General features: G+C 42.1%; 1 protein-coding gene across 2 annotated transcripts; it reads right to left on the bottom strand.

Moving 5' to 3' along the window:
* Positions 1-4,618: 4,618 nt before the first annotated feature.
* LOC105448315 (carbohydrate sulfotransferase 4-like) lies at positions 4,619-10,622 on the bottom strand. Of its 2 annotated transcripts, XM_011686823.1 has the most exons (8): positions 10,544-10,622; positions 8,719-8,862; positions 7,822-7,878; positions 6,602-6,735; positions 6,264-6,499; positions 5,972-6,170; positions 5,679-5,858; positions 4,619-5,501 (listed from the first exon to the last, which is right to left on the bottom strand). In XM_011686823.1, the coding sequence occupies exons 2-8, from the start codon at positions 8,836-8,838 to the stop codon at positions 5,180-5,182; spliced, it is 1,248 nt and encodes a 415-aa protein (XP_011685125.1). In that variant the 5' UTR covers positions 8,839-8,862; positions 10,544-10,622; the 3' UTR covers positions 4,619-5,179. The 2 variants fall into 2 exon arrangements, with proteins under 2 accessions (XP_011685125.1, XP_011685124.1); XM_011686822.1 differs by lacking the exons at positions 7,822-7,878; positions 10,544-10,622 and having other exon boundaries at positions 8,719-9,052.
* Between the last annotated feature and the right edge of the window lie 1,672 nt (positions 10,623-12,294).

Raw genomic sequence — 12,294 nt, 5'->3', positions numbered from 1 at the left:
GTTAAATTTCTTTCGACGATCTAAGCAGAAGATCGGAGAGACTCGATTAGATATCGAGAGGTAGATATTTGTCCACAAAAATAATAATCTCTACGCGCGGAGCTCAGCGATTGATCGAAATATCAGCTTGACGACTTTTACATGTAAATCCGTCGTAAGTGTCATAACAGCGCCGGAAGCTTCCCTCCCTTCCCCCGAGAGGCTCCGAAAAGTCGCGAAGCGTGGACTACCTACGTTGGCGACGTTGGCTTCGTTCATTTGGCGGCTGGATCTCTCGGAGCACGGAGGACGAGTCCAATACGTCCATGCATACGCGTCTCGTTCCTTCACGGCGTGGCGTCAGGCGTGGCGTGGAGAGGTAAGCGCAAGATCGTTCTCGAAATCCATCGGCATCCGCGTGCACACCTCGCTCAGGCATCTTGCGACGGGGCTCCCTACGCACGATTCCCCTTGAATTCAACGATCCCGATTGTATTTTTCAATTATATATATATCTCGGCGCCTGAGCTTGATCACGTTTTTTTTCGGTTCGCCCCTCTCCCAACGACATGATGAGCTGCGTTTGTCTCGTTCGTATGATCGTCTCTTGATTACAAGCCTCTACAGGCTCTCTGATCACGCCACAATTTACACGGGCGACGCGCCGTCGCCGCATGCTTCTACACCATCGAGATTTTAGTTCCCGTTTCTCTTTTAGTGCCGGGTTTTGTAGAAGCCGCCTCCCCTCCTCTTCTTTCTTTCCTATCGGAGGAGCAGCCGCTAAATAGCTTGCGCTTATCATCGCAATCAGTTTTTATAGTGAGTATTTTATTTCTCCTGTGTTTCCGAGAAGGAATTTCTCGATGCTGCGTCTTGTGCCGCCACATGCTCTCATTCCCGTTTGAGTTGCATTTTTGAGTCATCATCTGCCTATAAACAGATTTAGAATTGCATTTGAGAGCATCGTTTCAAGATTATTCTTATGTAAAGTTTTTCTTTTATTAATTGTAATTTAAACACAAGAAGATCATTTCATAAAACAGAACGTAAAAACCTATGATTATTAGACTCACAAATTTATTTAAGAATTTTCAATGCAGATTAAAAGCACATAGTTTTTCTGTTTGCAAATAGATTTGATTTTTTGTATATTTTATTTTATGCACTTTAATGTAAAAAAAAGACTTATTTCTGCAATTAATATAAGTTATGTGAATAAATTTATATGATGATTAATATACTGCCCCAGTCTGAGAACTATGAATGAATCAGTGTACTGATAATATTGTTTCTATCTTTATTCATCGATATACTGTAGAGAAAATACATTTTAATATATATGTATCTCATTTATATAGAAAAAGATGATGGAGCAGATGGCCACCTGTTACCCTCTTTGAATCAGACGTTTTTGTAAGTTATCTATGTTATTATTTTAAATTAAAAAAAAGACATACTTTTTTGTAATATTTATAAGTATAATTTGTCAGTATTATAATGGTACGCATATGATGAGTACATGAACAAACCGCCCTCAGTCAATCTGATTGCATATGACGAATATTTGTTCCTGACAAATAATTTCAATAAAAAAATAGGAAAGGAAAGATATCATACTGATTACATGTATGTTATATGTTATATTAGATGTTCGCCTGAAGAATGGATGAAGGCAAATCTATCGACCACGAGATGAGACACAATAAGAATGTAAGTCTAAGATTTCTTAATAAAACTATTGGTAGAAAAGATAATGTCATATCGTGAAAGTTGGCTTTGTTATCTGAATAGTTAATACATGATGAGTTAATAGTTATCCCTGTCCTACGTAAAAACATGGGGAAAATGATTTTCTGACGTGTCAATATAAATCTTTAATTTATAATTAAAGTGAATAATTTTTAAACTAACGGAAATTTTTTTTTTTTTTTTCAGAATATAGCAAATATTATGGTGGTCATGGTATGAGAGTTGCGTGTCTGCTTTCTGTGCCGGGTTGAAATCCTAGAACAATATCGGATTTTTAATCGATCATCATCTCTTGGAAAGGAATGGCAAATCATCTTTATCAAGCCAATCATTATTTAACATTCATAAGCATGCATCAAATTGAGATCTTCAGTCGTGAAGGATTGACTTCACAGAAATGATGAAAATATGCACGGATAGCGCAATGCGCAAGAAATAATTGAAAATATTCGTTGCGCTGTTAATAATTGCGATAATGAGCTGTACATCAAAATGGCGTCTCACAAAGTAAGAATTGTTTCTTGTTTTTTAAAGACAAAATATTTTTCTTATTGTATGATGATTATAAAGTTTGACAAGCATATGTCTGAGATCACCTTGCTGTTATATCTTTACTCTGATAACAAAGCGTAATTATTTTGATTTTTCTGCACAAGTATTAATTATATAAAAAAGGATGTTCTATGTTTAATTTCAGATGACTGATATCAATTTAAAATGCGGTGACAATGCGATCGCGTACGTGATTCGTTTGAATACTACTTGGTAAATATTAAAGAAAATATTAAATATTAATTAATCAAATAATTAAATTACACGAATAATATTTGGGATATAATTATATAAAATACTGAATATGATGTTACTTTACGCTATTCTGATACCGTTAACTCTTACCGAGTAAATGGTAAAAAGATTAATACTTGCCCTCACTGATTTCGTTGTTAACAAAAAAGAATTTTCTTTGTTTATATTTGATCTTATAACAGAATCATTTTTTTTTTTTTTGTTACAGTTGCGTTACCAGATGTGGCCTCAAGAGAATATCTGACGTAAAGGTAATAAGATTTTAGCATTGATATATTTTATGTGTCTACATTTTTTTTATTAATATTTACAATATGAAATCAAGAGAAATTTAAAGCATTGCTACATGAAACAGTCGAACCTTGTCAGGAAATATTCTTGATATTTCTGTTAATTTTTTTTAATGATGTTTTTTATAAATATACGCTATGATGTGTAGTGATTAGAAACTTACTGAAGCAACTGATAAGCTGCATAAGTAAATTGTAATTAGTGCGTTTTGTTGCTCGAAAGTTTTTGTTCTACTTTTTAGGGAGAGGCGAATGGAATGTGAAAGGACATGTATATGGATATTGCGGATGGATAAGAAACATGATGAAATAAATGGCGAATATATTCCATAGAAATATGATTCCTTTTATTGGAGAACCTTTACATCTAAGGTACAAAATGCGAATACGCGTTCCTTTTGGACTAGATACTCATTCCGCGAGAAGTAACAACGGCGTGAGATCGCACGAAGCTGTTGCGTATCTTTCTAGCGGTCGCGTCGGTGACTCGTCAATGTTGCACGCGACGCTACTCGTCAGATCTCATCCGTACGTACGAGAGACATCACATTCATTTCGTTAAATCTTCGTTTCATGCGGGCTGACAAGTGGAACAACGTAAATAATAATTAAAGGGTCCAGATCTTTAAGAGTTCAGACTGTCCTCCAATAAAATAACGGGAAGGCGCGGGGTCGTAATATCTCGTTTCCCAATATCCAAACTCTTGTGGTAATGTAATATCAGTAACATAATATACGCTCATTGAAGCCGATCCTATTTTAAGTGAACGCGAATGGTATAAGGTCCGATCGATCGCACAGAGAGCTGATGATAATCTAGCGCTCTCGGTGCACAACACAAGGACGCGATGAATACAATCCCGAGTACATAATATATAACGTAATTGCACTATAATACATAACGGAGAGTGTGTGTGTATGTGCCTTGGCCAGTTGGCTCAGGCTGTCCCGGGATAATCAATATGTAGCGTGTAAAGATTCAAAAAAGTATTCCTTACTCTAAATTACGCCAGCTCACGGTAATATTTTTTTCCTATCCTCTTTATCTAAAGTGGTGTGCAGTGCCATTATACGATCATGTCGTACATTATAAAAATCACATGCGCGCGCTCGCTCGCGGGCAAGTTGGTCTCGCGTCTCTATATACTCCCGGTAATAATACGCCGCCGGCCCAAAAGTCATCGGAGGCCGGTGAAATGGAAACTTCATATTCTCGTCCTTGACATACACCGGCCGTTTCCTCGAACGAACGTTTTCGCCACATGAGCAAGTATAGATAAGATCGAGTGTTCCGTGGCATGAACGAGCTAATTGATATTGCGACCGTGCTTCTGCCTTTCACATGAATCACATTGGATATCGGTGGAAATTTTCCGTCAGTTGTGTGACGGTTATTTCAATAAATTCTCAATGCTCGTCGATTGCTGATACACGGCAAGACACGATCTTGATGAGATTCGTCACGAGATTCAGAGTTTTCGTTCAATGATAGCTAAAAACCTTTCGTCATCGGACACGATACATTCCTTATTAAATATAAATATTCGTCATTTCGCATGTGAATATATCTTCACATTCGTAATATAGTAATATCATGTGTCAGATCAGTAAGAAATTAAATTTGGTCGTCTCTTGCTTTTAGCGTAGAATTCGTTATGAATCCAACAAGGGGTGGGTGCACTTTGTGTTCTATAATCAATATAAAAATTTCATTTTCTTACATATACGTGGAGTTACCTCGTAAATATGTAAAAAGACAATGTAATGATCATAGATATATATATATATATATATATATATATACACTACTGATAACTCAATGATCATTACAAAGCTCCCTTTTTACAAACTATCTACAATTACAATCAATATCAATGAATATAGATTTATACATTAGACACAAAATACCCTTCCTCTCTCTTGAAAGATTCACAAATATTTAGAAACGTTTCGAGTGCACCTGCAACGTTTGTTTGCGTCGATATGGTTAGACGTAATTTGTGTCGCGCGTCAAAGCTCTTGGGAATTTTATCCTACACCCTGTGATTCAGATCGTGTCAGTCATACGATACAAAAATTACGAATGCATTTCCCCCGTTTATCGTTTCCTTTTCAAGAAGTAGCCTTTTTGTCGACAAAGCTAGAAATTCGGCAATTCCGTAAGTTTTTTTTCCCCCCCTTCGAAGGAAAATCGACGTTCATATACCCCGTTTACGTGGCTATCGTCCTGAGTGACCACCTAGCACCTTTCGCTGAATATATTAAATATGAACTACGGCACTCCCGACCGCCGCCGTTCGCTATACCGATAAACTATACATCATATCTACATTGAGCATGTCGTCTGCCAGCCGTCACAACTGCAGCCGGTAATCTGTGATAGGATCGAAGTCCTTTTGGTGGGTGGAATTTAAGGCCATCACGTATCCCCACAGTCGCATGGCGGTCGCGCAAGCCCTCTGTATCTCGCGCACCTCCTCGAAGTCCAGATCGGCCCGCCAGTGAAACGGCGCGACCTTGGAGTTGCGGAAGGTGCTCGACACGCCGCCCACGTCGTTCTTCGTGTGCGTGTCCAGGAACCTCTTCACGTTCACGTGAAAGTCCAAACCGTAAAAATTGTAGAGCTCCCTCACGTGCTTGTAGGGATCCACGGACAGATCCTCGTAGCGCACCACCCTATTTATCACATACAAAGATAGAAATTTGAGTTTCTCGTGAAACCGTGAGTTATCAATTATAAAATAAATCGCGTATCGATTTTAATAAATCACTTAAAAATTGCATGCGGAATAAATTTTTGTGAATACCAAACATATATAGAAAATTTTTTGCGCTAGTATGATTATGCTATACCTGAAAGAACGTGGGTATTTTTGTGACAATTCTACCGCCGCGTTGAAGTCCGATACCATGTCTGCGCAGACCAGAGTCGGATCCGAGCAGTCGGGTTTAGCTGGACACCATTCCCTGTGTTTTCTGGATTGCAGAATGCCTCTCGGATCACGGACGAGTAGAACTAGTCGTACACCTAGGCTGCAATATAAATGAATATAATATAACAATGTTTTGAGGTCACAGAAAGACAATGTCTAGATAAGATCTAAAAAAAAGCATCTTATATATGTCCGTCATATATAATTTCTTACTCTTCTTCGGCCAAAAGAGTCTCTGCCGCACGCAACCTCAACCGCACGAGCTTCATCGACTGGAACGGAAAGAGTCGGCAGAACTTGGAGACGAAACGCGGATCCCAGCAGATGCGCTTATGCGCCAGGCATTGCCGCCACAAGTGCGTGTTGTGATTGAACAGCCAAGGATGCGTCTTCCCGTAATCCAGGTACCGATCTATCACGATAATTATCGATCGTACGATCATGCGATCGTTAAACGATACGCCTCCTCAGGCGAATAGAGAAGTTTAAGGATGTGTGAAATTACCGAGCTCCTTGTATTCGCAATTCAGCAGAGAGGTTAACCTTGTCAAGGACTCTTCGGCGAGCGGCGACCCGCGGATTTGCACGATTCCGTAGTCGAGCAGCGGTTCGTAATGATAGAAATTGGCCGGATGCGCGTTCATCACGTCGCCGAGGAACGTGCTGCCGCTTCTCCAGCTCGTCAGAATTATGCTTCTCATGGGTTTACCGCCCTTCTCCATCACTAAATCTTCGAGTTTGCTGTAAATACATAATGCAGGTAATAATTAAACGCTCATTGATTTTTTCAACGGTACGAAAGTTATTACACTCTGGCGACGTAAAGATAAAGATGAAGATTACCTCACATTTATCCCATATTTTCCGTTTGAATACTCATAATCTTCCATCTCTTTCTTAATCGCCTTCCTTTGTTGGTCAACCACCTCCTGAATTTCGGTGATCGTGGCATTTTCCGCGGATCCCGTAATGTACGTCTAAAAAAAGATTAAAGCCAATTATTAAATAGGGAATTATTGTTACTCGCTATTTGTTAGCAGCATTACATAAATGCAGCGTTAAAAGATGACGGTCTCATTGTAACACAGGTATGCGACATACATATCCTAAAGAAATGCAAAGAGAAAAATGAGTTCACATCTTGAAATTCAATCGCGCATAAAGGCAGCTTTCTACAGCAGGCAATTTAATCATTTCGTTAGTTTTACGAAGACAAATTTGAAAGTTACATGAACTATGTATGAGTGTTATAGTTATTTTAAAAACAGTACACCTATAATTTATATCTTTATATTTCCATACAATAGATAATAAAGAAATGAGGTACACGTAATAAAGACGATAGGTATCGTTCATATTTCATAAACAAGCAGAGGGAACATTTAAACTCATAATCCAAAAGCAGAGGAGATGCGTTAGTAAAGCTAAGTAACACAAGTAAGAACGTATATGTATACAACGAGCAGATGCTTCACGCGAGTAATAATATAATTTAACAAGTAAATCTCGGTATGCGGCATCATGCAACAGAGGAAGAGATAAAATCTCAAATAAAAATTAACTTCCGTTTTTAAATCGCTATTATTTCAAATAGAAATTATTTTATTTTTTTTATCCCTATTCAACTTTCCTCACGCAACAAAGGAAGCAATCATGCAACAAAGATAAACTCTCAAATAAAAATTAACCTCCGTTTTTAAATCACTATTATTTCAAATATAAATTTTTTTTTATCCCCATTTATTTGTTTCTGCCAAATAAGAACGTGATCAATAATGTTGTAAATAATAAACATTTGTGTTTTTATAAAAAGTTTTAAAAATGTTTTACTACACATAGAATTTACGGCATAGAAAATGAATTGAAATAGAGAAAAAAAAAATAGAAGTTATCTTTAAGCACGGGAGCTATGTATATGGCCCAGCGCTTACGCCTTTCGCTATGCTTGCTGTGACAACATTACGATAAGATAAGCCACTCTAACAGTAAATGGCACTCTATCAGTAAACAATCATTAATAACAAGTGGGTAGCATTTGCGCATTCAGATCGATAAGTGCATACCTGGCTTACCGTTACCGGCTCTTGGATTTTGGTGGTCCGCGGCCTTATCTCAACATCCTATATCGAGGAAGAGAAAAAAAAGCATCGACGTTTTAGCGTTTCGATTGTGCGTCTCGCGCGTCGTGCGAATCGCGAATATATTAATCGCCGATGGTATATATATATACATATACAAATCGTGACTCGTGGAAACAATGATCTTTCTCCCTCTTTCTTATATAGCTAGCGTGATTTAACGTTTTCCGAAGGACGCAAGTGCAAGAGCGAGCAGCGAGATTGATACAGCCCCATTGATATTACACCGTGAGACTATAAATCGGTATCGTTGAGAGTGAGAGTGTGCGTATATATATACGATAAAAAAAATGTGCCAGTCTACGCGCGGACATGCTGATAATCATATTACAGGTGTCTCCTCTTTCGATCGAATTTCGCCACGAATCGCGTCAACCGTCGTCGACAATTATAAAGGGAGGTGAATTGCGACAAGCCGTGAACTTACTTATCTGATTTTCGACAACAAGTTGACACGCTCTCCGACAGAAAGTATCTCGAAAGTTTACGAAATTTGTTTCATCATTGTTCAAGAGAGGTGTGATCGCAGTCTGATATTTCGTTAAACTATACTAGCAAAACTGTGTGAGAAAACGGGGAAAGGGGGTCGAAGAGAGAGAGAGAGAGAGAGGAGAAACAGGGAGAAAGAGAGAAGTCGCGTGTCGATTCCCTCGTGCGCGCGGTCGCTTCGCGGAGTTAATTAATGTTCAGAGAAGGGACGGGATAAAAAAAAAAGAGAAAGAGAGTTAGGTGCAAAAGTCTAGACTTTTACCGTATCAGAAAGAGCGTGTGTTTTGGCGTGACTCAATTTAGAGCAATCCCCACCTCCGAATTTTTACTGACCGATATCATCGGCTGCAGTCGGTGCTCGAGGTAGCTGCTGTAGCGCTGGTTAAACGCCAGGAAGAAGATGCAGACGGACGCCAGGGCTACCAGACCGTAGAAGCTCAGCCGCTTCGACATCCTTGATCCTAGAAAGCGCAGGAGCTTGAAAAGACAAAAGATCAACTTATGCAGATTGGCGCGGATTGCAATCGACGGCGGGGGGGCGGGAAGCGCGGTCGCGACTGCGAAGAGCGTCGGCGAAACATTTCTGTCGGACAAACTATTTACAATTGTCATTTATTACTACTTTTTATTTTTATAGTAATCATTATTTATGGCATTATTGCAAGAATATACAACGCGCGATGGAATTTCGTGAAACCGCTCGATATTTCACGCGCGACAAACGATATTTCGCGGGCGAATACATTTCAATGATAACGAGAGTCGAAAGGGCGACGTGAGAAGCGGCGGAAGAGTGAATATTCAACGTTTTTTTTTTTTTTTTACACCGGCGGTCCGAAGCACGAAACTACGCGCGCGATCAATTGAACGTTTATACGCGAGTAAGTACGTCAATCACGATCGAAGGAAAAACTCGGCCGTGCGAGTCTCGCGATCGAGTCTGAATCTCCCCGCGCGCTTATTAAAATTCCTCCGCGTAAGTACATCGCGATATCAGGATTGGCGCGGTGAGGCGAATTTAAATAAAATCGCGACGGCGCGGATCGGCGCGAAGGAGACTCGGTCCCTGGAGAAATCTCCATTTTTTTTTTCTTTTCCTTTTTCTTTCCTCGCGCGACTCGCGACGATAAACGGGGGCCGCGATAAGCGACACGAGCGTGACGAAACGATCGATCGCAATTAATAATCGCGGACGGCCACCGGGAGCGGGTCCCCGCCGATTCGTCTCACCTTCCGCGAAATGAGATCCGCCGCTAGATGCAGGGGCCTCGCCGTCGCTCATTGCCGTCGCTCGTGCTGACGGAAAAACGGCGTTATTCCCTCACCGCGACCGTACGCCGGCGATCGTCGCGCGTCGCCGCGACGCGGCATAATAATAATACAGCGTCGAGAGGGGAAAGAAAAAAAAAGTCTGACGAAAATCGCCGCGAGCGATCCCTCGAAAGAAAGAAAAATAAAAGGACCGTGAACTCGCGACAACTCGACGGAGGTACGCGAGATCGGAGAGAGTTCGGCGCACTTTGAACCGTCGAATTTTTAAATACGCGCGGACACACACGCACCACAGCCTCCGCGTTCCCCGGCTATTTTTACACGTTTCGCGCGCGTTCGCGAACGTAGAGGAGGAGAGATCTCTCTCCGCGTGTCACCGCGCGGTTCACTTTCTTCCCGTCCTCGGGGGGTCCGATCGGCCGTACGTGATCCACGCGAGTAGCGAAGGTACAGGAGCGGGACCGGCTGCTCCCCGTTTGCGGCGGGATCGCACGTGTTGCACGAGCAACGCGTACGGTCGCTCGCTCCGGGAAAAACGGTAGGAAAAACGACGACGACGACGACGACGATGGTGGACAGAGCGCGTGAGCCGCGACCACGCATTCGTCTCCGTCGGCAGCTGCACCGCCTCGCGGCCACCGAGCGCGACGGCGGACGCGTGAATTCCGCTTCTTCATTCCGTTCCGACGGTGATTATTACGGACGCGTGGCGATAAGCATCGGCCGCGAAATTCGTGAGCGTCGACGGATCGGTAGTGGCGGCGGCGGCGGAGGAGGAGGAGGAAAAGGAGGTGGCGGCCACGCTCGATTTATCGCGTCCGCCAAATGCACAATAATTCTCTGCTCTGTGTTTTCCTCTCTCTCTCTCTCTCTCTCTTTCTCTCACCTCGGAATCGTGCTCGTGCACTCGCTGCCGCACATTCGGCCAGCTCTGAATCACGACGGCGCTGAAACGGCGGCAACAACGGGATCAGTCGCGGCGACGGCGGACGACGTGCCGCGGGGGCCGCCTGATCGACGAGGACGCGGCGGATTGCGCGGCGCTGAGAACGACGGCGACGGCGTTCATCGCGTCGGCCAACGACGCTCGTGGCCTACTAACGTAACGCGGGGATCGTTCGGCCGGACGAACGCGTACCCGCAGGTCTCGAAGGCGGCGCGAGAGAGCGAAACGTGGCCGCCGCGCTTTGGCGAAACGGCGCGCGCGGAGCGGAGCCGTCGTATTGCGGCTCGTGCCAGGCGCGCCGTGTAGGCGCAGTACGCGGCACACTCCGCACACACTGTGCCTGTCAGCTGTGTGTGTCACGAGGGTTCGGTTGCACTTCCTCCCTCCCTCCCCGCGCCCCTCCCTCCCTCGCTCCTACCCCCCGGCCGTCTTCCCTGGACCCGAGCGCGGTGCGATATGCTCCCGCGTCCGTGTTTCACGGCGCAAAGGCCGCAAAGGCGCGGCCGAAACACCCGAAGGACCGCAGCGACGAGGCGCGCGACGACAGGGATATAAGTATCTCGCAGATTTTTCCGCCCGACTCGGCCCGATTTCCGTCGTATTTTTTATTTACGCTTTTCCCTCCTTTTCTCGAAAGGCTTTATGTAGGCGTGATATGCATATATGTATGTACATATGCATGATGTGTATGCATGCATACGACGGCTACGGCACACGTTCGAGGTGCAGAAAGTACACCTGCGAGTACGACTGATTTTGCGTGCGAGGCAAACAGCTGATCGATTGGATTCGATAGAAATTTTTAATGCGGAAATGCTATAATGGTCTAGCCGATGTTTCGAGATTAGATGGTTTTGATCCCGATTAGGTATTTTTGAAAATTTGCGGAATATTTGTATAGAAATATAATACGATCAATATATCTCCTTTCCGTGCGTTGATAACGGCGTCGTGGGGATAAAGGCTGCGTGTTTTATTGATATACACTATATGAGACGTCAAATATATTGCTGAAGAAAAATGCACACGCGAGAAGACAAGGATTTAGGTGATAGATATTGAAAAACTTTTCGACGGCAGTGTATAATGAATATGAATGAAAGAAAATAAAGGAACAGATAATTGAACATAAGGCGTTAGGAAAAAAATACAAACAGATAATGCTATTTTTGTCCCACTCTGACTTTTTTTTAATTAATTATGTTCAATTCACTCTGTTTCTTTTTTTTTTTTTTTCATTGTGTCTGTGCCCTACCCAAGTAACACACGATTGTCACAAGAAGATCAAGATGATGTGATCTTGGCTGAATTTTGACGAAAAATTTCGTCAAATCTTAGTCAAGATGACATCATCTTGATTTTCTCGTGACAATGGTGTGTTACTTGAGTATAAACACGTATGTACATACATACGTTAATATTTTTTACCTCTTTAGCGTGTCTCCTGATGTATATTACACTATTGCTATTGTCGTTTTTACATTGAAAATAATTTCATAGCTACATGCGTTCGTGGAGTGCGTTATCAGCGCTATATATTATGTCGTTTTATCTTTCTCGTTAATTAGACTTAAAACAAGGACAAATTAAATATAATAACGTTGATAACACTCTTCCCGAATGCAGCCGATATTTCACAGTGCTTTTTAAGAATTTTTCATATTTAAAATTTTTGAAAGTTTAACGTATAC

This window comes from Wasmannia auropunctata, unplaced genomic scaffold (assembly GCF_000956235.1).
Source record: "Wasmannia auropunctata unplaced genomic scaffold, wasmannia.A_1.0 LD336088.1, whole genome shotgun sequence".
Classification (NCBI taxonomy): domain Eukaryota; kingdom Metazoa; phylum Arthropoda; class Insecta; order Hymenoptera; family Formicidae; genus Wasmannia; species Wasmannia auropunctata.
Note: the sequence above shows the minus strand (reverse complement) of the source record. Positions and strands in the feature narration are given on the sequence as shown.